We start from the raw sequence: 27,224 nt of genomic DNA, 5'->3' as shown, positions 1-27,224 counted from the left end.
AGATAAAAAATTTGCTGTAAGCAAAGCTAAAATAGGCTATCATGACAGATTCGGTCTTTATTTTCTTTGTTTTTCAGTCCCATGAATTACTGACAGCTTTCTTAATTATTCTGAGATTCTGGATTTCAATGATTCATTATTTGTGTAATAATTTCTGCAAAATTGCTGAAAGCTGGCAAGTCTATAATTAATTACATATATTAGACTAAGTAGTTGGCTATGACATGAACTGGGTTTGTTTTTCTCATCTTTACCGTATTTTCTGTCACTGTGTTAGCACTTGCTAATGTCTATAGGGATGCCTTGGTTTTCTTTTAGTGGTGGAAAGAGCATAAGTATTTATGCACATTACCTGAAGATCTCATTTTAATCTGGCAGATAGAACTGGGGAAGAAAAATACACCAAATAGTACTGAAGCATAGCAGGGAGTCCCAAGTTGAAATGAGGTTAAGTTTCAGGTAAGAGCAGGAATGTCTGGCAAACTGGTAAGGTGGGCCCACCAGGAATCATTTAGATGAGGACAAAATTGCCTCTTGGGAGAAATCACCTTGAAGAAAGACCAAGTCAGAAACAATGGACTTGAGTTTGTAAGAGAGCCTTAGTAAAAGAATAGTGATCTTGGCAGCCTGGTGGCTGTCATTAAGCACATTCTCATTTACAAGTCCCCTGAGTGGGTGGCTGGGACCTAGGGAGAAAGAGGGCTCTAAGTAAAAATTGAAAGTGCTGTTTTACTGAAGACTGTAAGATACCGACACTGCTGGTTTGGATTCCCCCTGTGAGAAGTGACAGGGAGAAGCATTTTCCTTTAGTGCCTTTGGGTGGTGCTTGGTCAGAGACACTGCCAGGCAGAGCAGTGTCTGAGACCAGCAAGAATTGCCATGCCTGCTGGAGTAGAGCAGAAGCTGAGAGGCCCTGTGGAACCAGAGCAATGTCTGCAGGGAACTTCGTGCCAGCAGTGGCCATCATGTGATCCAGAAGCCTCCCTGAACATCAGTGGAACCCCGCAGAAATTACCATGCCAGCAGAAACTCGTTGCTGGTGGAAGAGCTCCAGGTTCCAGCGAGCGAATGTGATACCCAGTGGGTGGCTGCTGAATCAGGGTGTGTTTGTGCGCATATGTGAGACACCCACTGAAGATGCCTAAAACACTTCAAGAAAGCGAAGGGGACTGGAGTGCTGCACTATGCAGGGGATGACATCAGTTGTTCACTAGTTGGTTATTCCGCTTAACATGACCTTATTTGCATCTATAAGCTAGTGGGAGCTGGGCAAATGGGTATATCAAATAATCTAGAGGTCACAAATTATCATCAGAACTATCGGAGATATTTTTTTCTTTTTTTTTTTTTTTTTTGCGGTACGCGGGCCTCTCACTGTTGTGGCCTCTCCTGTTGCGGAGCAACTGGCTCCGGACACGCAGGCTCAGCGGCCATGGCTCACGGGCCTAGCCGCTCCGCGGCATGTGGGATCTTCCTGGACCAGGGCACGAACCGGCGTACCCTGCATCGGCAGCCGCACTCTCAATCACTGCGCCACCAGGAAAGCCCTATCGGGGATATTTTAAAGGGGCCACCTGGGAACTTGTATTATAAAAATTTAGAGACAAATAGAAAGTGTAATCCCATTTTGTAGTCACAAGCTACCAATTGTATAAGGTCTTATTTAAGACTAAATAACCCAGACTATGGGAAATATACTAATTTGGACTCTGGTCATTGCCTCATAGAGATCATGGAGCCAAACCATGTCTGCATGTGTCAGGGTGGGGTTTTATCCCCAAAGGGAAAGGATATATTTTCATATTCTGAGAGCAATATTTGCCTTATTTACCCTACCTTTTAATTAATGGTAATACTGAACAAGCTAAGTTTTAGGATAGCTGTCTGCCCACAGCCCCTTCTAAGAGGTTCTTCTCTATAGTCCTCTTCCAGAGTTTATTTCTGCATAGAATTCTCTCCTTGTATGAAAGTACCCCGATACCTTAGCCACAACTGACATGAACAAGGGCAGTTACCAGAGCCAAGAAAAGTCAATAACCCATTTAGTCAATAATAACCTATGAGTTGAGACCCTTTTTCGGAGTTTCCACCTGGGGAAACTGGTTTCCACATGGGTTCCTCAGGCCACCATGCTGGGCCCCAAGCTCCGCAAGGACAGACGCTCCTTTGTTTGCGATCTTGCCCTACGTATTTCTTCATCTGGCTGTTGATTAGTATCTTTTAATATCCTTTTATAATAAATTAGTAACCTAGTGAGAAAAAAAAAATTATGAGTCGATGTATCACGAAAACTCAATTGGGAATAATTGCAGTTACTTAGTCTGATAAACATCATCTTTCTTTGGGAGGTGTTCAAACGGTAGCAAAGGCAAAAACTGAAAGACCAAGATTGAGAAAAGGTAACTAGTAGAAGTCTTTAAGTAGGAGAAGTCAACAATAAGGAGAAGCTAAAATAAATAAATGCCATTATGTTGAGAGAAAAAAGACGGTCAGTTAATTGGTGGCATCTAGAGCAGGACAATCAGACACAGAGAGTAACTGAGTCTCTGTTATGCTCGAGCAGACAATGGAAGCCATTGGAAGCTTACTGAGTCACTAGAACTGCTGGACATCAGGATGGACCTTGCCATATTCTTCCCAGGCCATATTCTCTCTTCTTGAGTTCTGGTAGCTTGAGTATGTCTCTATTACTGTAACCTGCTAGACTATAGCTACACTCCACACTGCTGCAATGAATTTTATTAGTTTAAAAAAAATCAATATGGGGATTTAAATAGGTAGGTAAATGTATTTGTTTACAAGGTATACCAAATAATAAAATGAGAATGAACAACCAGAAATCAGAATATAAGAAAAATAAATTAGTAAATATCCTCATTTCAAGGGTCTATAATTGTTACATGTACTAACCATACAATTTGAACCTGAGCTTCCAGGTATCTATGGCAAAAAGAAATAAAGGAAGAACACAAAATATTTTGAGATATTTAACTTTTACCTCTTTTTTCCCCCTCCCCTGTCCTCTCAAATAAGTAGGTGGCCAGGTCTGTGCTTTCTTCATCAAGATGAAGTGTGTGTAGTAAGGATGGAAATGGAAGTCGCCTGGAAAACTTTCTGGCTTTTATTTCAAAAGGCTAAGTCTCTGTAGAAGAGAGAAAGTGCAGGTAGGGACAAAATGGCTTGGAGAAAGTTGAAGTAAAAGAACTTCTCTCTGTTAAGAAAAATGATTCTTGGGACCTCCCTGGTGGTCCAGTGGTTAAGACTCTGTGCTCCCAATGCAGGGGGCCCGGGTTCCATCCCTGGTCAGGGAACTAGATCCCACATGATGCAAGTAAGAGCCTGCATGCCACAACTAAAAGATCCTGCATGCCACAACGAAGATCCCACGTGCTGCAACTAAGACCTGGCACAGCCAAATAAATAAATAAATATTTAAAAAATAGAAAAGAAAAGAAAAGGAAAACAGATTCTTTAGGCTCAATAAGGGCCAGAGGACTTGGGTTTTGGACATGGGAATCTGGATCATACTTTCAGGTAGTATTGCTAGGGAGGGAGCAAGACAGACCCTAGAAAGGAACAACTGCAGGGCACATGAGTCCCCAAGCATGGAATTCTCAGCCTTGGTAAAAATATCCGTGCTGCAAACTTGGAGCAGAAGCAGCTCAGAGCTCCTAGACCTGAAGGGATGATGTGGACAGAGCGCGGTCAAGGGCTGTGAAGAGATGACCAATCTGCTGGATGCCTTGGCACTGCATTAGACACCAGAACTGTGAACAATCCTGGGTAAGCTGGGGTCAAGCTCTAAGAATGAACAAGGTTAAGTTTCCACACACCAGTGGAAGGGGGTGGTGGGGCTCAGAATCAGGAAGCACCTTGCTGTAGAACACTTTTTGTACATCTGTATCTGTGAACTGAGATTCACAGTCACTAATACTTGTATTATCAGAAAAGAGTACCAAGATCACTTCTAAGTTTCAAATTAATCACAGTGGCTATACTGACAGGCTTTTTCAAATCCCAAGCCAAAATGACATGCTAGGAAATCTTAAGTGATGGGGCTGTAAAATAAGGAAGACAAACGTCTGTCTTACAGTCAGACCCTCCTCCCACTGGAATGAAACTGGAAGGTCGTTTGGGATATTAGCAGTTCATGCCATTGTGTTCTCATGAGGCCACGGGTCCCTGTTGCAGTCCTACACCATTCTGGTGACTCAGCTACTCTCTGCAGCCACGCTATTCCCGCTACTCCATTCTCTCCATTGTCTTTCCTAGCTTTTCCCATTCATGGTGTCTGACAACTCTTGGCTTTTATTGTCTCATGGCTTCTGATCATTGCCTTTTCTCTGGGTGTTTGGTTTTGTTCTTTTCATTTTTTGAATTCCACTCCGGTAATAAACTGCTGACTTACTGTGTGTTAAACACTCAGCCTTTGCAAGAGAGAATATTGGTCCATTCATTCAGTCAGGGCCACCTCTGTTGGCCACCTGGGTCACCTCTGCTGCATTTAGGGCTATGGGTTCCTGAAACTTTCTGAGCCTATCTCACAAGGAGTGTGGTGGGGACAGACATATAAATAATAATAATAGGTAACATTTATAGAGTGCTATGGGCCAGGCATTATTCCAAGTGCTTTACAGTTAGTCAGGTCAAACCTCTGAATAAAATCCCCATTTTACAGATGAGAAAGCTGAGGTGGTTAGAGGTGAGCAGTATTTCCAAAGTCACACAGCCAATAAGCAGCAGAGCCAGGATTCTAGCTGGGTAGTCTGGCTTTTAGCCACCACATTTGCAATGCAACTGAATTTTAAGAAACCTACATTGCAGTTGCTGTTCATAGCAGTGGGGGCTAGCTGACAACTAAATGTTCAGATTCTGTGTTCATAGTGGAGAGTTGTTACTGGGAAGCAGCTGTCCAGCCAAAGACTATATTTTCCAGTCTCTCTGAATCTAAGTAGGAGCATATGACTGGTTCTAGCCAACGTGAACAGAAGTGATGTGCTTTCACATTCAGGTCAAGGAAGTAAATATCTGGAGTGCCTTCTGCATGTTCTATTACCCTCCCATGGAAACCTTGGAACCCACCTATTTAAGATGGTAGTGCTATAAGATGGAAAGTGCCCAGTTCTCTGAGTAACCACTTGGAGAAAAATTGCCTAGGAGAGCTGCACAATCAGGAATACCGACTAGACTTTGTATGAAGGAGAAATAAACTTTAATGTGCTGAGATGTGAGGGTTGTTTGTTACAGCAGTTAGCCTATTCTGACAAATACATCAAATAGACACCGACTTCTTGGATAAAACTTATAAATTTGTTGATAAACACATGGTTGAGATGTTCTAACCAAACAGATGTTTTGGACACGGATATTAAGTGAGATGATGTAAACAATTTTGACAAAGGTTCTGGGAAGAAAATATTGTAACTGTTTACTGATCTTTATGAAAAATTAAAAGATAAAGCAGTAACTGACTCCTCTTCTATTCTGAATGTGTGACCATGTATGCAAATATTGTTGTATGCTGAGGCATCTCCTGGGTCTTCTAGCATTATCATGTGAATAATCAAGATCATACATTGGGAAATACTGTGAACTGCTTCCACATTTCCTGGATCTAGATTCTGACACATCCAGGATAGCATATTTCCCGATGTCATTGGCTGAATTGTGCCCCCTCAAATTCATTTATTGAAATTCTAACCCCCAGCACCTCAGAATGTGACTGTTTGGAGATAGGGCCTTTAAAGAGGTAATTAAGGTAAAATGAGACCATGTGGATAGGCCCTAATCTAGTATGACTGGTATTCTTATATTAGGACAGAGACAACACAGACCAAGGGATGACCACGTGTGGACACGGCAAGAAGGTGGACATGTACAAGCCAGGGAGAGTGGCCTCAGAAGGAAGCAAATGTGTCGACAACTTGATCTCAGGCTTCTAGCCTCCAGAATTGTGAGAAAATAAGCTGTTGTTTAAGCCACCCCGTCCATGGTATTTTGTTATGGTGGCCCTAGCAAACTAATACATCCCAAAAGGCCCTACAACCTCAGAATCAGCATTCTGCTTCTTGAAATCTCCTAAGTCATCACAAGTGTAATCTTGTACAGCGTGGGCAGGATTCTTTATACATGAGCCAATCTTTAAATTTGTAAAACAAACAGTTTTTACTTTGCTAATTCTGTAGGCAAGAGTTCTCTTCTTGCATCCTATGAAACCCCTGTATATTAGAAGCTGATCCTTTATTTTCTGAGTTGAGACAAATAATCCAGCTCTTCAGATAAGTAGAAATATCCCCACTAAGCTGATTGCATTTCAATCTTTGAATATCTCTAAGTGTTAGATTCTTTCAACTATCTCATGAGTTCATCAAAATCTTTCATCCTAAGTGAAACAGAAGAGAGAGATCTTTTGGTAAAAAAAAATAGTTATTTAGGCTGCGTCGGGTCTTAGTTGCGCATGTGGGATCTTTAATTGTGGTATGTGGACCTCTTAGTTGCGGCATGCATGCGGGATCTAGTTCCCTGACCAGGGTTCGAACCCCGGGCCCCCTGCTTGGCAGCATGGAGTCTTATCCACTGGACCACCAGGGAAGTCCCGAAGAGAGAGATCTTATGGCAAATATGTTTTCCTTCAATATTTGAGACTCTCAGGAACATAACATGATTTAGTTGGGGACCTCTATTTTTATTTTAAAAGAGGATGGAAGCCGTAAAAGTGCAGGCTCACTAATATCAGACTTTTCAGAGAACTCTCCAAAAGTATTTTACGGTCATGTCTTATTCAGTTTTTATAAATTATAGAATCAAGTACTTATAGATAATATCAATGCTTTAAATAAGATGAAATGACATAAGGCATTGAAAACATATCCTCTTCATTTTTCTAAAATATATCAGAATACATGGGTAAAACAGTAATGGTTATAAAATTGCTTGAGATTCCTTAGAGATGCATTACTAATATTCTTGTTGTAAAGACTATTATTATTATTGTTATTCTGTTTGTATAGCCAGGATGGTAAGGCATACTTTCTTTATATTTATTTATTTATTTTATTATTTATTTATTTAGTTGAACTGGGTCTTAGTTGCGGCAGGCAGGCTCCTTAGTTGAGGCTCACGAGCTCCTCAGTTGCAGCTCCAGGGCTCCTTAGTTGTGGCTCGTGGGCTTCCTTAGTTGCGGGTCACTGGCTCCTTGGTTGTGGCATGCAGGCTCCTTAACTGTGGCATGTGAACTCTTAGTTGAAGCATGCATGTGGGATCCAGTTCCCTGACCAGGGATAGAACCCGGGCCCCCTGCATTGGGAGCACAGAGTCTTATCCAGTGGACCACCAGGGAAGTCCCTGTAAATACTATTATTGAAACATAAAACTTGCCTAAATGTACCAAGTACTTGAGAAGAAATAATGGTTTAACTGTAAGATAGGGAAAGAGTGAATTGCATCATTCAGTTGCATTATTCATTTTGATGCTGATGACATTGGAATGAAGCAAAGTAGATAGATTATGCAATCTCAGGTTGTACATTGACACTTTTGAATTATCCAGAGATAATTAAGTAGCATCACACAGTCACACTGGTTATTCTCACAACAGCAGCTATACTCACAGCTAGATGAGGTAGCTTTCCCACAAAAACATTCTGACCTTGGTAGCATGTCTGACCTCTCCTTTGAGCCTTTCCTGCTAGCCCCTGTAGATCTCACTTCTTGCACTGCTTTCAGACATGCCCAGAATAGAGCTGAAATGGGAGTCCTGCCATAAATCAAGATCCATGAATGGATGCTATAAATTTCCTAATTTATATGCTACATGGTATGTGTTCCTTTGAGAGTCACAAAGCTATGCAAATAGAGTAACTTGGAAAGCACTGATAGGAAAGGACCATTTTGCTAAGAAAGGAAGCCATAGGAATCAGTAAGCTCATTTCTTGTGAGTGACCACCAAGCAGGGCAAAATGGCAGCCGTAGAGGGCCTCCTAAGAAGCTTGACTGAGCTACCAGGAAAGAAGCTGATAAATCTGTAAAACAAACAGATGCTTGTCTTTCATTTCTAAACTGGTTTGGTGTACTACAGTTGCCTTTCCCGCCATCTATTGGAAAGCAAACAAACCATTCTGTGTAATCTGAGCCCAAAGGGAAAGATATAAAAGAATTGTACTTCACTTTGCTTCTTTCCTGGGGCTCTCTCTTTGCTAAAAGGGGTTGCTGTGAACATAAACAGAATATGAAAGGCTATTTTCCTGCATATAAATGTTATGTTCCTTGGTAATCAAGTTTTCTTCTTCTAGATCTTGCTAGCCTGGGCATTATTTTCACAGTTCACATGAGAAATAAAGCTCAGAATCTGCAATGTGGCTTTGGTGTTAATGTATATGTCAAATGTTCCACAATTTACGGATACTTGCCTAATTCTAATTACTCAAATATTTCACTTCTTTTAAATTTATCATAAGCACTCAAAACAGAAAACCAGAATGGTGCTTATTTTACACCGCATCTCTATACCCACTAAAAAAAAAAAATTAACTTTTACTTCAACTTTATATGTAATCAGTCTCAGAACAGTCATGGAACACATTGTAGAATATTTCAGCAGAGGTAAATTCAAGCAGCTCTTCAATATCTCTTGCTGCCTCAAAAGGGATGATGCCACTTGCCATTTTAATTTGTTAAACAGTATGGAGGGAGATCAGATCGTAATGTGGAACACATATCTCAAATTAAACTTTGTAGTGCTTGGTTGATATTTATCTGAGGCACTGCATTTTAAAGCTGTATTAGCACAGAATTTAACTCAATTCATTCTGAGGCTGAACTGTAAATGAAACGTGTTTTCTAGGAAATGGAGAGAAGATGGTCCAGGGGTTTCTTAGGCTTGTGAGTCCAGAATTCTTACTTAAACACTATTTTTAAGAAATTCATGTTGAAAAATCCCCATCTTTATAACTGAACTGAAATCCAGAACTTGTAATGAATTAAAAAGAAATAGGAGATTTTGGACAAATAATGTGGGTTTCATATTATTATAAATAGCATAGTATGTAAGTTAAAGAAATAATGTTTCTTCATTTAAACATACTGTTTTCCCCATTTTCCTTATTTTAAGAAAGCACACATTCATTAGGCTTACTGGGAAAAATATAAAAGTATATAGAAAAGAAACCCTATTTGTCATTGTTCCACCATCCTAAGGTAAGTATTGTCCATATTTGGAAATGTTTCTTCTATACTTTTCTTTTTTTCTGAATTTTGAATTTTATTTTATTTATTTTTTATACAGCAGGTTCTTATTAGTCATCAATGTTACACATATCAGTGTATACATGTTAATCCCAATCGCCCAATTCATCACACCACCCCCCCACCCCCCGCTGCTTTCCCCCCTTGGTGTCCATACGTTTGTTCTCTACATCTGTGTCTCTATTTCTACCCTGCAAACTGGTACATCTGTACCATTTTTCTAGATTCCACATATATGTGTTAAAATATATTTGTTTTTCTCTTTTGGACTTCACCCTGAATGATAGTCTCTAGATCCACCCACGTCGCTACAAATGACCCAGTTTTGTCCCTTTTAATGGCTGGGTAATATTCCATTGTATATATGTACCACATCTTCTTTATACATTTGTCTGCCAATGGGAATTTAGGTTGCTTCCAACCTGCCTATTGTAAATAGTGCTGCAATGAACATTGGGGTTGATGTGTCTTTTTGAATTATGGTTTTCTCTGGGTATATGCCGAGTAGTGGGATTGCTGGGTCATTTGGTAGTTCTATTTTTAGATTTTTCAGGAACCTCTATACTGTTCTCCATAGTGGCTGTATCAGTTTACATTCCCACCAACAGGGCAAGAGGGTTCCCTTTTCTCCACACCCTCTCCAGCATTTGTTGTTTGTAGATCTTCCGATGATGCCCATTCTAGCTGGTGTGAGGTGATACCTCATTGTAGTTTTGATTTCATTTCTCTAATAATGTGAAGTTGAGCAGCTTTTCATGTGCTTCTTGGCCCTCCGTATGTCTTCTTTGGAGAAACGGCTCTTTAGATCTTCCACCCAGTTTTTGATTGGGTTGTTTGTTTTTTTAATATTGAGCTGCATGAGCTGTTTCTATATTTTGGAGATTAATCCTTTTTCTGTTGATTCATTTGCAAATATTTTCTCCCATTCTGAGGGTTGTCTTTTCATCTTGTTTGTAGTTTCCTTTCCTTTGCAAAAGTTTTAAGTTTCATTAGGTCCCATCTGCTTATTTTTGTGTTTATTTCCATTACTCTAGGAGGTGGATCAAAAAAGATCTTGCTGTGATTTATGTCAAACAGTGTTCTTCCTATATTTTCCTCTAAGAGTTTTATAGTATCCAGTCTTACATATAGGTTTCTAATCTATTTTGAGTCTATTTTTGTGTATGGTGTTAGGGAGGGTTCTAATTTCATTCTTTTACATGTAGCTGTCCAGTTTTCCCAGTACCATTTATTGAAGAGACTGTCTTTTCTCCATTGTATATCCTTGCCTCCTTTAGATTAGTTGACCATAGATTAGTTGACCATAGGTGCGTGGGTTTATCTCTGGGCTTTCTATCCTGTTACATTGATCTATATTTCTGTTTTTGTGCCAGTACCATGTTGTCTTGATTACTGTAGCTTTGTAATACGTCTGAAGTCAGGGAGTCTGATTCCTCCAGCTCCATTTTTTTCCCCTCAAGACTGCTTTGGCTATACGGGGTCTTTTGTGTCTGAATACAAATTTTAAGCTCTTTTGTTCCAGTTATGTAAAAAATGCCACTGGTAATTTGATAGGGATTGCATTGAATCGGTAGATTGTTTTGGGTAGTATAGTCATTTTCACAATACTGATTCTTCCAATCCAAGAACATGGTAGATCTCTCCATCTGTTTGTGTCATCTTTGCTTTCTTTCATCAGTGTCTTATAGTTTTCTGAGCACAGGTCTTTTACTTCCTTAGGTAGGTTTATTCGTAGGTATTTTATTCTTTTTGTTGCAATGGTGAATGGAATTATTTCCTTAAATTCTCTTTCTGATCTTCTGTTGTTAGTGTATAGGAATGCAAGAGATTTCTGTGCATTAATTTTGTATCCTGCAACTTTACCAAATACATTGATTAGCTCTAGTAGTTTTCTGGTGGCATCTTTAGGATTCTCTATGTAAAGTATCATGTCATCTGCAAACAGTGACAGTTTTATTTCTTCTTTTCCAATTTGTATTCCTTTTATTACTTTTTCTTCTCTGATTGCCATGGCTAGGACTTCCAAAATTATGCTGAATAATAGTGGTGAGAGTGGACATCCTTATCTTGTTCCTGATCTTAGAGGAAATGATTTCAGTTTTTCACCATTGAGAATGATGTTTGCTGTGGGTTTGTCATATATGGCTTTTATTATGTTGAGGTAGGTTCCCTCTATGCCCACTTTCTGTAGAGATTTTATCATAAATCGGTGTTGAGTTTTGTCAAAAGCTTTTTCTGAATCTATTCAGATGATCATATGGTTTTTATTCTCCAATTTGTTAATATGGTGTATCACATTGATTGATTTGTGTATATTGAAGAATTCTTGCATCCCTGGGATAAATCTCACTTCATCATGGTGTATGATTCTTTTAATGTGTTGTTGGATTCTGTTTGCTAGTATTCTGTTGAGGATTTTTGCATCTATATTCATCAGTGATATTGGTCTGTAATTTTCTTTTTTTGTAGTACCTTTGTCTGGTTTTGGTATCAGGGTGATGGTGGCCTCATAGAATGAGTTTGGGAGTGTTTCTTCCTCTGAACTTTTTTGGAAGGGTTTGAGAAGGATAGGTGTTAGTTCTTCTCTAAATGTTTGATAGAATTCACCTGTGAAGCCATCTGGTCCTGGGCTTTTGTTTGTTGGAAAATTTTAAATCACAGTTTAAATTTCATTCCTTGTGATTGCTCTGTTCATATTTTCCATTTCTTCCTGGTTCAGTCTTGGAACGTTCTTTTCTAAGAATTTGTCCATTTCTTCCAGGTTGTCTATTTTATTGGCATACAGTTGCTTGTAGTAGTCTCTTAGGATGCTTTGTATTTCTGTGGTGTCTGATGTAACTTCTTTTTCATTTCTAATTTTATTGATTGAGTCCTCTTCTTCTTGATGAATCTGGCTAAAGGTTTATCAATTTTGTTTATCTTCTCAAAGAATCAGCTTTTAGTTTTATTGATCTTTGCTATTGTTTTCTTTGTTTCTATTTCATTTATTTCTGCTCTGATCTTTATGAGTTCTTCCATTCTGCTAACTTTGGGTTTTGTTTGTTCTTCTTTCTCTAGTTCCTTTAGGTGTAAGGTTAGATTATTTTTTGAGATTTTTCTTGTTTCTTGAGGTCGGATTGTATTGCTATAAACTTCCCTCTTAGAACTGCTTTTGATGCATCCCATAGGTTTTGGATGGTCGTGTTTTTGTTGCAATTTGTCTCTAGGTATTTTTTGATTTCCTTTTTGATTTCTTCAGTGATCTCTTGGTTATTTAGTAACGTATTGTTTAGCCTCCATGTGCTTGTGTTTTTTAAGTTTTTTCCCTGTAATTCATTTCTAATCTCAGAGCGTTGTGGTCAGAAAAGATGCTTGATATGATTTCAATTTTCTTAAATTTACTGAGGCTTGATTTGTGAACCAAGATGTGATCTATCCTGAAGAATGTTCCATGAGCACTTGAGAAGAAAGTGTAATCTGCTGTTTTTGGATGGAATGTCCTATAAATACCAACTAAATCTAACTTGTCTATTGTGTCATTTAAAGCTTGTGTTTCTTTGTTAGTTTTCTGTTTGGATGATCTGCCCATTGGTGTAAGTGAGGTGTTAAAGTCCCCCACTATTATTGTGTTACTGTTGATTTCCTCTTTTATAGCTGTTAGCAGTTGCCTTATGTATTAAGGTGCTCCTATGTTGGGTGCGTATATATTTATAATTGTTATCTCTTCTCCTTGGATTGATCCCTTGATCATTATGTAGTGTCCTTCCTTGTCTCTTGTAATATTCTTTATTTTAAAGTCTCTTTTATCTGATATGAGTATTACTACTCCAAGCTTTCTTTTGATTTTGACTTGCATGGAATATCTTTTTCCACCCCCTCACTTTCAGTTTGTATGTGTCCCTAGGTCTGAAGTGGGTCTCTTGTAGACAGCATATACATGGGTCTTGTTTTTATATCCATTCAGCGAGCCTGTGTCTTTTGGTTGGAGCATTTAATCCATTCACGTTTAAGGTAATTATCAATATGTATGTTCCTATTACCATTTTCTTAATTGTTATGGGTTTGTTTTTGTAGGTCCTTTTCTTCTTTTGTGTTTCCCACTTAGAGAAGTTCCTTTAGCATTTGTTGTAGAGCTGGTTTGGTGGTGCTGAATTCTCTTAGCTTTTGCTTGCCTATAAAATTTTTGATTTCTCCATCGAATCTGAATGAGATCCTTGCAGGGTAGAGTAATCTTGGTTGTAGGTTCTTCCCTTTCATCACTTTAAGTATATCGTGCCACTCCCTTCTGGCTTGTAGAGTTTCTGTTGAGAAATCAGCTGTTAACCTTATGGGTGTTCCTTTGTATGTTATTTGCCGTTTTTCTCTTGCTGCTTTCAATATTTTGTCTTTGTTTTTAATGTTTGTCAATTTGATTACTATGTATCTTGGTGTGTTTCTCCTTGGGTTTACTCTGCCTGGGACTGTCTACACTTCCTGGACTTGGGTGGCTATTTCCTTTCCCATGTTAGGGAAGTTTTCGACGATAATCTCTTCAAATATTTTCTCAGGTCCTTTCTCTCTCTCTTCTCCTTCTGGGACCCCTACAATGCGAAAGTTGCTGTGTTTAATGTTGTCCCAGAGGTGTCTTAGGCTGCCTTCATTTCTTTTCATTCTTTTTTCTTTATTCTGTTTCGTGGCAGTGAATTCCACCATTGTCTTCCAAGTCACTTATCTGTTCTGCCTCAGTTATTCTGCTATTGATTCCTTCTAGTGTAGTTTTCATTACAGTTATTGTATTGTTCATCTCTGTTTGTTTGTTCTTTAATTCTTCTATGTGTTTGTTCTTTAATTCTTCTAGGTGTTTGTTCTTTAATTCTTCTGGATCTTCGTCAAATATTTTTTGCATCTTCTCGATATTTGCCTCCATTCTTTTTCCAAGGTCCTGGATCATCTTCACTATCATTATTCTGAATTCTTTTTCTGGAAGGTTACCTAACTCCACTTCATTTAGTTGTTCTAAATGGGGTTTTATCATGTTCCTTCATGTGGTACAAAGTCCTCTGCCTTTATATTTTGTCTATCTTTCTTTGAATGTGGTTTCACTTCTACAGGCTGCAGAATTGTAGTTCTTTTTTTAAAAAATTTATTTGTTTATTTATTTATCTATTTATTTATTTTTGGCTGCTTTGGGTCTTCATTGCTGACTGTGGGCTCTCTCTAGTTGCAGTGAGTGGGGGCTACTCTTCGTTGAGGTGCACGGGCTTCTCATTGAGGTGGCTTCTCTTGTTGTGGAGCACGGGCTCTAAGCGCGCAGGCTTCCGTAGTTGTGGCACATGGGCTTCAGCAGTTGTGGTTTGCGGGCTCTAGAGTGCAGGCTCAGTAGTTGCGGTGCACGGGCTTAGTTGCTCTGTGGCATGTGGTATCTTCCTGGCCCAGGGCTTGAACCCATGTACCCTGCATTGGTAGGTGGATTCTTAACTACTGTGCCACTAGGGAAGTCCCTATGCTTCTGTTTTGAGTTGTGTTTGTTTCTGTAAAGTTTTAAAAAATTCTGTCCTCTTCAGTTAACATAATGTAATAGCATTTATCTACGTTAACACGTATCTTTACAATTTTAAAGGGCTGTACAATTTTCTATTATATGTAGACTCCATGATTTATTTATCTAGTACCAGATCATTAGATATTTAGGTTAATCTAAATTTTATCTTTCAGTAAGTATGCTACTGTGAATATCCTTCTGCATAGAAAATATTCTTAATTTTGAATTTTAGGTGATTTATTTAGGTTTTCTTCTCAGAAGAGAGATCAGATTTAAAGACCTTTTTAAAAAAGGACACTAGTATTAGAAATCTATTAGAATGCTTTGTTTTACGACACTCTTGCCAGCACTGAATAGTACTGTACATATGACTTCCTGTTTAACATGGCAGAGTGACCACTTATTTTTTCTTCTACTCAAAGCTTCATAAAGAGGCAGTAAAGGAATAAAATATATATCAAAACCCACAAGATCAAAGAAAATGGGAATGAAAACATGAGATTTGCACAAGAGGAAGCTGTGCCTCCAGGAGCTGACTGGGAGAAAAAAGTGAAAATATGCCTATACAGTAGAAAGTAATACAACATTGTAAAGCAACTATACTCCAGTAAAGATGTTAAAAAAAATTGAAAATATGAAGACTCTTTCCTGAGCATTAAGGCAGTCAGATATACACACCTCTTTGGCAGGAGATAGGAGGACAATTTTCTTGAATGATTTAAGATCAGGAGAAAAAACCACCAAATAATAACATTTTGGGTTCCTAGCACAAGGGTTGGCTTGTATTCAGACAGAAAGTTGGAGAAGAGGAAGAATAGAAAATATTAAAAAGAGCGTAAGAATCATATGGGACACTGATAAGAAACTGAATATATGTGTAACTGAAATTTACTTTTAACATATGTGTAATGAGAGATACTGACTAAGAATTTTCAAAATCCGACAAGAGATATCAAGCCGTACAGTCAATAAACTCTAGACCCTAGCAAATAGAAAGAAAATCATGTCTGGCACATCATAGCAAAGCTAATGAACACCAAAGACAAAGAGCGAAATCTTAAAAGCATTCACAGGGAAAAAAAAAAATCACTTTCAAAAGAACAACGATAAGACTATCACCACTAATTCCAGAACATTTTCATCACCTGAAAAGAAATCCTCAGTCACTCCCCATTCTCTCTTGTCCCTGTCCCCTGGAAACCACTAACTTGATTTCTATCTCTATGGTTTTGCCTATTCCGGACATTTCATGTAAATGAAATCATACAATATGTGGCTTTTTGTGTTTGGCTTCTCTCACTTAGCATAATGCTTTTGAGGCTTACCCATGTTGTAGCATGTAGTTCACTCTTTTTATGGCTGAATACTATCCCATTATACAGATACAACACATTAAAAAATGCCTTCAGCAGTAGGTGGACATTTGTGTCATTTCCAACTTTTTGGAAGATAAATGTATGGGTTTTTTTCTGGACTCTCAATTCTATTCCACTGATTTATACATCTGTCTATAAGCCAGTAACCACATAATTCTTTATTTTTCTTCAAAGAAGTTATTTATCCTTGATATTTACTTGATTCTTGCTGGAATCTTCAAGAATACAAACTCTGTGTTGCCTGTTGTTTACTGATCTAGCCTGAGATTCTATAATAATGCTTAGGATATGGTAGGTGCTCAATAAGTACATGACAAAGTTGAATTTGGACTTAGTCTTCTTTTTTAAATAATTTCTAAACATAGACCTAGAAAATCTCTCACAGGTTTTCTAAATATGCAATTTTGTTTCTTTCGGTTATTCTTTGGCTAATTTTATTACCTTTAATTTTTTACTTTTGTTCTTTAATTTATTTTATTATTATTATCATTTTATAATTTTATTTTTGGCTGAGTTGGGTCTTTGTTGCTGCGTGCAGGCTTTTCTCTAGTTGCGGCGAGTGGGGGCTACTCTTCGTTGCGGTGCGTGGGCTTCTCATTGTGGTGGCTTCTCTTGTTGTGGAGCAGGGGCTCTAGATGTGTGGGCTTCAGTAGTTGTGGCATGCAGGCTCAGTAGTTGTGGCTCGCAGGCTCTAGAGCACAGGCTCAGTAGTTGTGGTACACGGGCTTAGTTGCTCCACGGCATGTGGGATCTTCTTGGACCATGGCTCGAACCTGTGTCCCCTAAATTGGCAGGCAGATTCTTAACCACTGTGCCACCAGGGAAGCCCTTTACTTTTGTTCTTGATTTATCATTAAAAAATTTTGTTTTCCAAATTGCCACCTAATTTTCCTTAGATTATTTAGTCAAACATTCTTCCCCTCTATATTGATTTGTAATACTTTCATCCATTATATGTGAATAAATTCTCTTATGTAAAAGGCAGGCAAGGAGAAACTAACTAGAAAGGGGATTAATCAGAATTTGAACTCAGTTATTCTTATTTTTTGGACTCTATCACTCTGCTTTCTAGACTATTTTATCCCATGGGACTATATTATTATACTGGTACCATATGTTGTTTTATATATGGTAAAATTAGGCTTCCCTTTTAATTTATTATTTCTCTTCCATAATCTTGTGCCTATCCTTGACTGTTTTAAAAAAAATTAAAAATAATTTCAATAACTAACAAAACTATAATAATATCTCACTAATTTTAACTGTAATGATAACTAACTTATATATTAACTTGGGATAAACTGACATTTAAAAAAAAAGTTTGTACGTTTGAAACTAACACAAATTGTAAATCAACTATACATCAATTAAAAATAAGTTTGTCTTCCTATATATAAATATTGTCTTTATATTTATTTATGTCTCTCAATAAAATTTTCTAAATTTCTTCCTGTTGATATTAATACATTTCTCAGTAAGCTACTTGTTGGTAGTTTTAAAACTGGGTTTATAAAAGAAATATTTTTGTTATATTTTCTAGTTTGTCTCTAGAAGATGTTTATTGATAAAGTGAGAAAAACACCCTCTTAAAAGTACTAACAAATATTTATCAAATAATGTTTATTGTGTCTATTTAAAATACGGTTTTAAATACAAATGTCTCATTTTAAATATTTTAAGAGCCTCTGTATTTATGTACAAGGTAGGTGTGGGAATTTTTCCCCCGTCCTGACTGGTTGCAAATCAGGACCAACAGATATTTTGTTATTCATACTCATAATTTAATCGAAGCATCTATTAAAATGCATTGGGTGCTTTATAATTTAATAAGAAGGAAAAGATGTCATTGCTTAGAATTGTAAACAGCCTGTTATAATCTGGTTCTTTATAAACTGAAAAAGAATATTGCAGAAAAGCTATCTACAGCAACACAGTAAGGAATATACTGACTTTTACAGAGGTTTTTAGCAAAAAATGCTAATTCTATTTCATTTCATGAGTAAAAATCATTATTGGAGATATAATTTACAATATCATCTGATGAACACATACATATTGTATAGAAGCACACAGGGATATGTTTTATGTCGTTCCTGGCTGAAATGCGAATTTGTGTAACCTCGTCCTTCTGTTATTTTGCTACTCTGTGTACATATAAACATAAAAACAAACACAAGTGTGTACAATGTTAATATTAATTGTAGAAACCACTTTCTAGTAGAATTAAAATGTGTACATGTTAAAACGAAAGCATTTTAATAAAGATCAAGCTGTCTCCTCAAAATAGGTCAGGCAATTTTTACAATACCTGTAGGTCAAGCACTGGCTCTGCCTATAACTAAAAAAAAAATTTTATCATACTATGCATTAGAAAAATTAACTAGAAAAGCTACAGTAATCAAAACAGCATGGTACTGGCACAAAAACAGACACATAGATCAATGGAACAGATCTATGAGCACATAGATCAAAGCCCAGAAAAAAACCCACACACTTATGGTCAATCTACAACAAAGAAGGCAAGAATACATAGTGGAGAAAAGACAGTCTCTTCAATAAGTGGTGCTGGTGACTGCCCTAGTGGTCTAGTGGTTAAGAATCTGTGCTTCCACTGCATGGGGCACAGGTTTGATCTCTGGTCAGGGAACTAAGATCCTGCATGCTGTGCGGCAAAAAAAAAAAAAAAGGTGGTGTCGGGAAAACTGGGCAGCTACATGTAAAAGAATGAAATTAGAACATTTTCTAACACTATATACAAAAATAAACTCAAAATGGATTAAAGACCTAAATGTAAGACCGTATACTATAAAACCTAGATGAAAACATAGGCAGAACACTCTTTGATATAAATAGAAGCAATATTTTTTTAGATCCATCTCCTAGAATAATGGAAGTAAAAGCAAAAATAAACAAATGGGACCTAACTAAACTTCAAAGCTTTTGCACAGCAAAGGAAACCATAAACAAAACAAAGACAACTTAGGGACTGGGAGAAATTATTTGCCAACAATGCGACCAAGAAGGGCGTAATTTCCAAAATATACAAACAGCTCATAGAGCTCAGTATTAAAACAAACAAACAAACAAAACCAAACAACCCAATCAAAAAATGGACAGCAGACCCAAATAGATACTTTTCCAAAGAGGAAATTGAGATGGGCAATGGGCACATGAAAAGATGCTCAACATCTCTAATCATCAGGGAAATGCAAATCAAAACTACAATGACATTTCACCTCACACCTGTCAGAATGGCCATCATAAAAAGTCTACAAATAACAAATGCTGGAGAGGGTGTGGAGAAAAGGGAACCCTCCTACATTGTTGGTGGGGATGTAAATTGGTGCAGCCACTATGGAGAAGAGTATGGATGTTTCTTAAAAAACTAAATATAGAACTACCATATGATCCAGCAATCCCACTCCTGGGCATAGATCCGAAAACGATGAAAACTCTAATTTGAAAAGATACATGCACCCCAATGTTCAATAGCAGCACTATTTACAATAGCCAAGACACAGAAGCAACCTAAACGTCCACAGACAGGTGAATGGATAAAGAAGATATATACAATGGAATACTACTCAACCATAAAAGAATGAAATAACGCCATCTGCTGCAACATGGATGGACCTAGAGATTATCATCCTAGGTGAAGTAAATCAGACAGAGAAAGACAAACATATGATATCACATATGTGGAAACTAAAAAAATGATACAAGTGAACTTATTTCCAAAACAGAAACAGACTCACAGACATAGAAAACAAATTTATGGTTACCAAAGGGGAAAGGGGTTGGGGGAGGGATAAGTTAGGAGTTTGGGATTAACAGATATACACTATTATACATAAAATAGATAAAAAACAAGGACCTACTGTATAGCACAGGGAACTATACTCAATACCTTGTAATAACCTATAATGGAAAAGAGTCTGAAAAAGAATATATATATGTGTATATATATGTGTGTGTGTGTGTGTGTGTGTGTGTGTATATATATATATGTATATATATACACACACACACACACACATATATATGAATCACTTTGCTGTATACCTGAACTAACACAACATTGTTAGTCAACTATATTTCAATAAAAAAAATTAAGCCATTACTGAGAAGCTAAAAAACAAACGTGGATCTTAGGCTACATTCATTTGTATATATTTCATTAATTTTTCATGTATTTGTTCTACAGATATTTAGTGAAAGCCATAGCAATGACTGGCTAGATGCTGATCAAACTCATTTTCTCTTATTTTGAAGCTACAGGTAAACTATGTTTTTTAGCATCCCTTGTATGTGGCCAGTGACTGACTTCTGGCCAATGGGATGAGCTAAAGTGAACTACACCACTCCCAGCAGTGGCCTGTTAAATCTCATGCACAGGAAAGCTCCTGTGCCAGCCTATCCTTGGGTAAGGATTTCAAGGACCTAGGATGTGGTAGAGATAAGTGATTGATCCGGAATCTCTGATTGACTGAGAGAGCAAGGCTTCCCTGACTGACCTACAACTGATGCTGATTTTCTTAAGCCACTGAGTGTTTTGGGATTGTCTGTTACAGCAGTTAGCATTCCCTGATTAATACTAATGCAATGCCTATACTGTGCCAGCCCCCATTCTGGGTACTAGGGACACAACAGCAAACAAACAAGAGAGACAAGGTTCTTGCTCTTACAGGATATGTTATATATAGAAGGGGGGCAGACATAAACGGCGATCGTTTACTTTCATTGGTGCTTTCCAGTTTACAAAATGATTTCATAGGTACCAATTCATTTGATTTTCATAACAATGTTCTACAGATGAGGAAACAAAAGCTGAAAGATTTTAATTGCTTTGCACAAGACAAAGAGTTTGGAACTAGACACATGGATCAGAGTTTTCTGACTCCCAGCCCATTGATAATACCATGACGCTTCTCAAGTATAAAAATATGACAGAGCAAGGAAGGTGTTAGTCCTTTTCAGAAAATTCTTTTATTTAATTTTATTTTAAAAATAACATATTATGCAGAAGTCTAAGAATCTTTATGGCAGCACTGGAGGAGAGGAAGCAGAGGGATGTGACTGGGGAGGGGTACACTGAGGACTTCAACCGTATTGGCCGTATTCCATTTCTTAAGAGAGGTGGTAGGTACAACATTATTCCGGGTGATTTTCCATTTGCCCCTCTGCATCCATTTTCCACCCATCTCAATCTGGTCCTCTGCCCTTTGAGGCTGACTTGTATGTTTCACTGTAGATCAATGGGCTCCTTATCCTTGTCGCTTTTAGAGGATTGAAAGGGAGGAAGAGAATGAGGTCCCAGATTCCTGATTTTGGGGTGGCTTTGGGTTGGTTAGGCCTCTTAACCAAAAGTCACAGCTCCTGCTAGGAGGCCCTCTCCTCTCAGCTGACTCCGGGTTTTGCATTTATTTGCATTTATTGTGTAGTGTACTGGAAGTATCCAATAAGGTACTATCCAGGAGTCTCTGCTGAATCCTGAACATCAGTTTCCATTCCTCGGGCCCCATGTAGGGTAGCAGACAGAACCAAAAAACTATTTTGCTGAATGCTAATAAACTTCTCAATTTTGGCTAGAAATATTTCTTCAGCAGGCACAAAGCATTCTTTAGCATCCATCAGTGAAAATTCTACTACAGAAAGAGGAAATATAGTTGATCCATTTTCCACTAGATCTGAATATGGAAACTTGTGGCTTTGATTTTCGAGGGCAGTTGCAACTTACTGTCCATTCCCTTTATTCCTTCAGACCAAGAAATGTAAATATTGCCTCATTGTTAACTCTCAGTTATTGTAGTATTTCTTTTGGTTTTCCAAGACACTGTCCATGCCTTAGTATAGAGTCTGTCTCTTTTTTGGGCAGCGCCTGTGGCTTGTGAAACTTCCCTGACCAGGGACTGAACCTGCATCTCCTGCAGTGGAAGCTCGGAGTCTTAACCAGTGGACCACCAGGGAAGTCCCTAGTTCCTTTATTAAATTCTTCACTCTTCTCAAATTACCCAGCTTGAGAGTGTCTTCTGCTTCTGTCTGCATTCTGACAGAACAGGTATTCTCCCCATCACCCCCAACTCTCTCTCTCTTTCAATCAACATGTACATATATCCTTCTTCTTTTTTGAACATTTGACATAATTCATATTTGCAAAAAACTTAAGAAGGAAAAACATTTACTGAGCACTTATATGTCAAGAATTGTGATAGGGTTAACGGTTGGGAATAGAGAAAAAAATAAGCTATAACCCTCTTGTCACAGAAAGTTACAGTCTAGTAGGAGAGACAGGTGAAAGATTAAAGGTAACGAGTACAGTGGTTAAGAGCATGGGCTTTGTAGTCAGACAGACTTGAACTCAAGTCCAGGCTCAGCCACCTACTGGTTATGTGAACTTGGGCTAGAGAGATAAAAATGGGATTAGTACTAGTACCTTCCTCATAGGGTCCTTATGTGGATTAAAAGTAAACCCATTAGTATCTATACTTACTTATAAGCATATGATCATATGCTTAGCATATAGTAAGTTCTTAATAAATGTTACTTAAAATTATCCTTAATGGCGACAATAGCACCATGTACCTGGTTTAGAGGTAGCACAGTGGAAGCCACTGATTAACTAGAGCTATGGAGGTCAGCAAAAATTTAATGGGTAAAGTGATATCTGAGCTGGATCTTGAAGAAACAGAATTATAATTTCACCAAGAGATCAAATAGGGATCAAACATAACCCATTTCCTTTACAGCAAAAACATTTTTTTTCTTTTGGTCCAAGATCCAACCCAGTTTCAAGTGTTACATTTAATTGTTATGTCTCTTCAGTCTCGTTTGATTTGGAATAGTTCCTCAAATCTTTCCCTGTTGGGTCATTGGCATTTTGAAGAGTACAGGTCAATTATACTGTTGATTGTCTTCTGTTTGGATTTGTCTTATGTTTCCTCATGATTAGAATCAATTATGCATTTTTGGCAAGAACACCACAAAAGATATACCATGTTCTCAGTGTTTCATATTAGGAGGTGCACAAAGTTGATTTGTCCTCTTCCTGGTGATTTTAACTTTGATAACATAGTTAAGAAAGCACCTGCAATGTTTCTCAGCTGTGAAGTTACCATTTTGCCTTCTTAAATGATAAATATTTTGTAGGGAGTTACACTGAGGCTATGTAAATATCCTGTTTCTTAACAAATTCTCCCCCAATTGTTTTAGCACCCATTGATGGCTCCTGCCTAAAAAAGTATTACTATAATGGTTGCCGAACAGTGATTTTCTAATGACTTCATTTCTTCCACACTTATTATCCAACATTCTATTATAAAGAAGTGCTTACTTTTGCCCCTCATTTGTGTGTTTATTTATGTGTTTTTATCAGTATGGGCTCATGGATGACCATTTTTTAAATGGGTTATAACCTGATACTATCATTATTTATTCTGATGCTCAGATTGTCTCCAGTTTGGCCAGTGGGAGCTCCTTCAAATTGGCTACTATGTCCTTTTTATACTTTCCATCATTTATTTATTAAAAAATATTTATTTGTTTATTTATATTTTTGGCTGCATCGGGTCTTAGTTGCAGGGGTCTCCATCATTTCTGAGCTTTAGTTTATGTTCTGGTACAATGAGACTTTACAGACTTATCTTGTACTTACCCTGCTCCTGGAATGAGCCAGTTCTCCAGGAGCTCTGATTCCTTTTAGTGGAGAATGGTATTTAGAAACCAAGATCTGGAAATCAGATGTGCTCATTGCCATTAGGCCCTCTCAGTGGGTAAAGCATTACTTACACACACACACACACACACACACACGTCTATATTATCTATGTATCAAAATTTGAGTTCACGCTGATACTTCTAATTCCAATACAACACTACATGATTCATTCTAGCCTTCAGCCTTTCCATATTTTAAACTCCCTCCTTAGACAGTGAAAAATTTGAATCTCAGTATCTTTAATTTAATTACTTATTTTCTCATTTCCCCTTTATGTACCAAGCCTCTGATCCTTGATTATCTCCTTAGCTTTGGCCTTGGTGGTCCCAGAGATCCCCTTAAGCGCTGTTTCATTGGCCCCAATTCTGCAAGCTCTGGTCACCTCTCTGACCCTGGCTCCAGCTCCATAGGCCCCATATTAGTGAAAGATGTTAAGCAGGGGAAAGGCATGATCAGATTTGTCTCTTAGAACAATCAGTTTGATGGCAGGGATCAGATTCAATGGAATTAGGGGTAGTTAAGGGGCTACTGTAAAGCTTAGGCTTAAAACAGCGTCAACTAAAACTAAAGCCAAAGTATAGAGAGAACACATAAAACAAATACTTAGAAGATAAAACCTATAGGATTGAGTAAATAATTTGATGTAGGGGCATATGGAAGAAGAGAGAGCCTAATTTTTTTTTTTTTTGGCCACACTGCATGGCTTGCAGGATCTCAGTTCCCCGACCAGGGATTGAACCCAGGCCATGGCAGTGAAAGTACCAAATCCTAACCACTAGACCACCAGGGAACTCCTGAGAGAGCCTAATTTTTAACTTGGGAGATAACAGTAGAAAGGATGTCACTAAACAAAATAGGAAATTCAGGAGAAAAAGCAGATTTAAAGGGGGTGACAGAAGTGCCAAATAGAGGACAATTGTTTATTTTTGACCATGTTGAATGTGAACTGTCTGTGGACACTTGAAACAGAATAGCAAGCTGGGCAGATGGCTTTGGGCATGTGCTTAGATACTACCTGAAAAATGCTTTTCTCTGTGCAAAAGTCCAGGGAAACAAGTGCCTCCAGGGCCAAAGGACTCTCAGAAATGCCAAATTCTCATCTGAGACTCTGAAGTCCATTCTTCTGCCTGTAAGTGGGTTTGCTGAACTTTGCCCAAGGTAATTAAAACAGAAACCGATGTCCAATGGGGATTTTGACTTAAAAATCTCAGAAGAAGAAGGAAGAGAAGAATACAACAGGACTATGTCTGACATAATTTTATAAAAATCTATGTTTATCACTTTTTCATGCTTAAACAAAAGCATAAAATTGCTTATCTGAAGGACAGCCAGGGACTTCCCTGGTGGCGCAGTGGTGAAGAATCCACCTGCCAATGCAGGGGGACAATGGGTTCGAGCCCTGGTCTGGGAAGATCCCACATGCCGTGGAGCAACTAAGCCCGTGTGCTGCAACTACTGAGGCTGTGTTCTAGAGCTCACAAGCCACAACTACTGAGCCCATGTGACACAACTACTGAAGCCGTGTGCCTAGAGCCCATGCTCCGCAACAAGAGAAGCCATCGCATTGAGAAGCCTGCGCACCGCAACAAAGAATAGCCCCTGCTCACCGCAACTAGAGAAAGCCCGCACGCAGCAAAGAGACTCAACACAGCCAAAAAAAAAACTCAAAAAAAAAAAAAAAAAACAAACCCCAAAACCAAAACCAGCCATAAAGGTGGTCTTAAGAAGTTTATATCACTCAATAGCTTGCCTTGTGGGGGTGAAGGGGACCAAAGAAAGAGGAGCTGATGGCAAGGCTAACTAGTATTGATAATAATTATAATTTATTGGTCTCTTAAGCACTTCACAAAGTGTTTCCAAATTAATTATGACAAAACTCTATGAGGTAGGTACTCTAATCTGTATTTTTCTGATATGGAAAGTGAGGTTAAACAAGTGGCCCATGGAAACAAGACTAAGGGAGGGGGTATGTAGGTAGAGGTTTCAACCCAGGTTTGCCTATCTTAATACAACATCTGGGCTCTTAACTGCCCCAAGCACTGCTTTCCTAAAGATGCAAGGAAGCAGCAGCCTCCAGAGGAGGTGGCCAGCAAGAGCAGGAGAGTTTCTAGTCTCCCTGCGAAAAACCCTGAGGGTCTTTTGAACTAGAATTTTCAGAAATTCCTGTTTCTCTATTTGATTAGCTCAGTCCTGGACACAACCCAACAGAGGTCAACAAACTGGAATTTCTCCAGAGTAGATGGACAAAGATTACAAGGGATCTAAACATACTATAGAGGCCTTTTGGTGGGGCTAATGGCCGACTCTGGGAGCGCTTACATCAAGGAGTACTTCCCAGAATTTCTGCTGCCAGTATCCTTGTTCCCATGATGAGCACAGCCATGCCCCGCCTCTGCAGGAGACCCTCCAACCCTAGCAGATACACCATGAATACATCTACACGTGGAACAACTCCTACAGAACACCTACTGAATGCTGGCAGAAGACCTCAGACCTCCCAAAAGGCAAGAAACTCCCCACGTACCTGGGTAGGGCAAAAGAAAAAAAAAAAACAGAGACAAAAGAATAGGGATGGGACCTGCATCAGTGGGAGGGAGCTGTGAAGGAGGAAAGGTTTCCACACACTAGGAAGCTCCTTTGTGGGCGGAGACTGCAGGTGGCGGAGGGGGAAAGCTTCGGAGCCGCGGAGGAGAGCGCAGCAACAGGGGTGCGGAGGGCAAAGCGGAGAGATTCCCGCACAGAGGATCAGGGCCGACCGGCACTCACCAGCCGAGAGGCTTGTCTGCTTACCCGCCCTGGGAGCTGAGGCTCGGGCTTCCATCGGAGCGCAGGGAGAGGATTGGAGTTGGCAGCGTGAACACAGCCTGAAGGGGTTAGTGCACCACGGCTAGCCGGGAGGGAGTCCGGGGAAAAGTCTGGACCTGTCGAAGAGCAAAGAGACTTTTTCTTCCCTCTTTGTTTCCTGGTGCGTGAGGAGAGGGGATTAAGAGCGCTGCTTAAAGGAGCTCCAGAGACAGGCGCGAGCCGTGGCTAAAAGCGCGGACCCCAGAGACGGGCAAGAGAAGCTAAGGCTGCTGCTGCCACCACCAAGAAGCCTGTGTGCGAGCACAGGTCACTATCCACACCCCGCTTCCGGGGAGCCTGTGCAGCCCGCCACTGCCAGGGTCCCGGGACCCAGGGACAACAACTCCGGGAGAACGCACGGCGCGCCTCAGGCCGGTGCAACGTCATGCAGGCCTCGGCCGCAGCAGGCCTGCCCCGCACTCGGTGCCCCTCCCTCCCCCCCGGCCTGAGTGAGCCAGAGCCCCTGAATCAGCGGCTCCTTTAACCCCGTCCTGTCTGAGCGAAAAACAGACGCCCTCCGGTGACTTACACACAGAGGTGGGGCCAA

General features: G+C 39.1%; 1 protein-coding gene across 1 annotated transcript in view; it reads right to left on the bottom strand.

The window, feature by feature from the left end:
- The window catches only part of EIF4E (eukaryotic translation initiation factor 4E), a 110,407-nt gene extending 83,738 nt beyond the window's left edge, over positions 1–26,669 (bottom strand). The window contains exon 1 of the mRNA XM_079920388.1: positions 26,624–26,669. Within this exon, the coding sequence (XP_079776514.1) occupies positions 26,624–26,654 (31 nt within the window). The 5' untranslated portion in view covers positions 26,655–26,669. The remainder of the gene's footprint in view (positions 1–26,623) is intronic.
- Between the last annotated feature and the right edge of the window lie 555 nt (positions 26,670–27,224).

This window comes from Stenella coeruleoalba (assembly GCF_951394435.1).
Source record: "Stenella coeruleoalba genome assembly, chromosome: 4".
NCBI lineage: Eukaryota > Metazoa > Chordata > Mammalia > Artiodactyla > Delphinidae > Stenella > Stenella coeruleoalba.
This window is presented reverse-complemented; position numbering and strand designations above follow the sequence as displayed.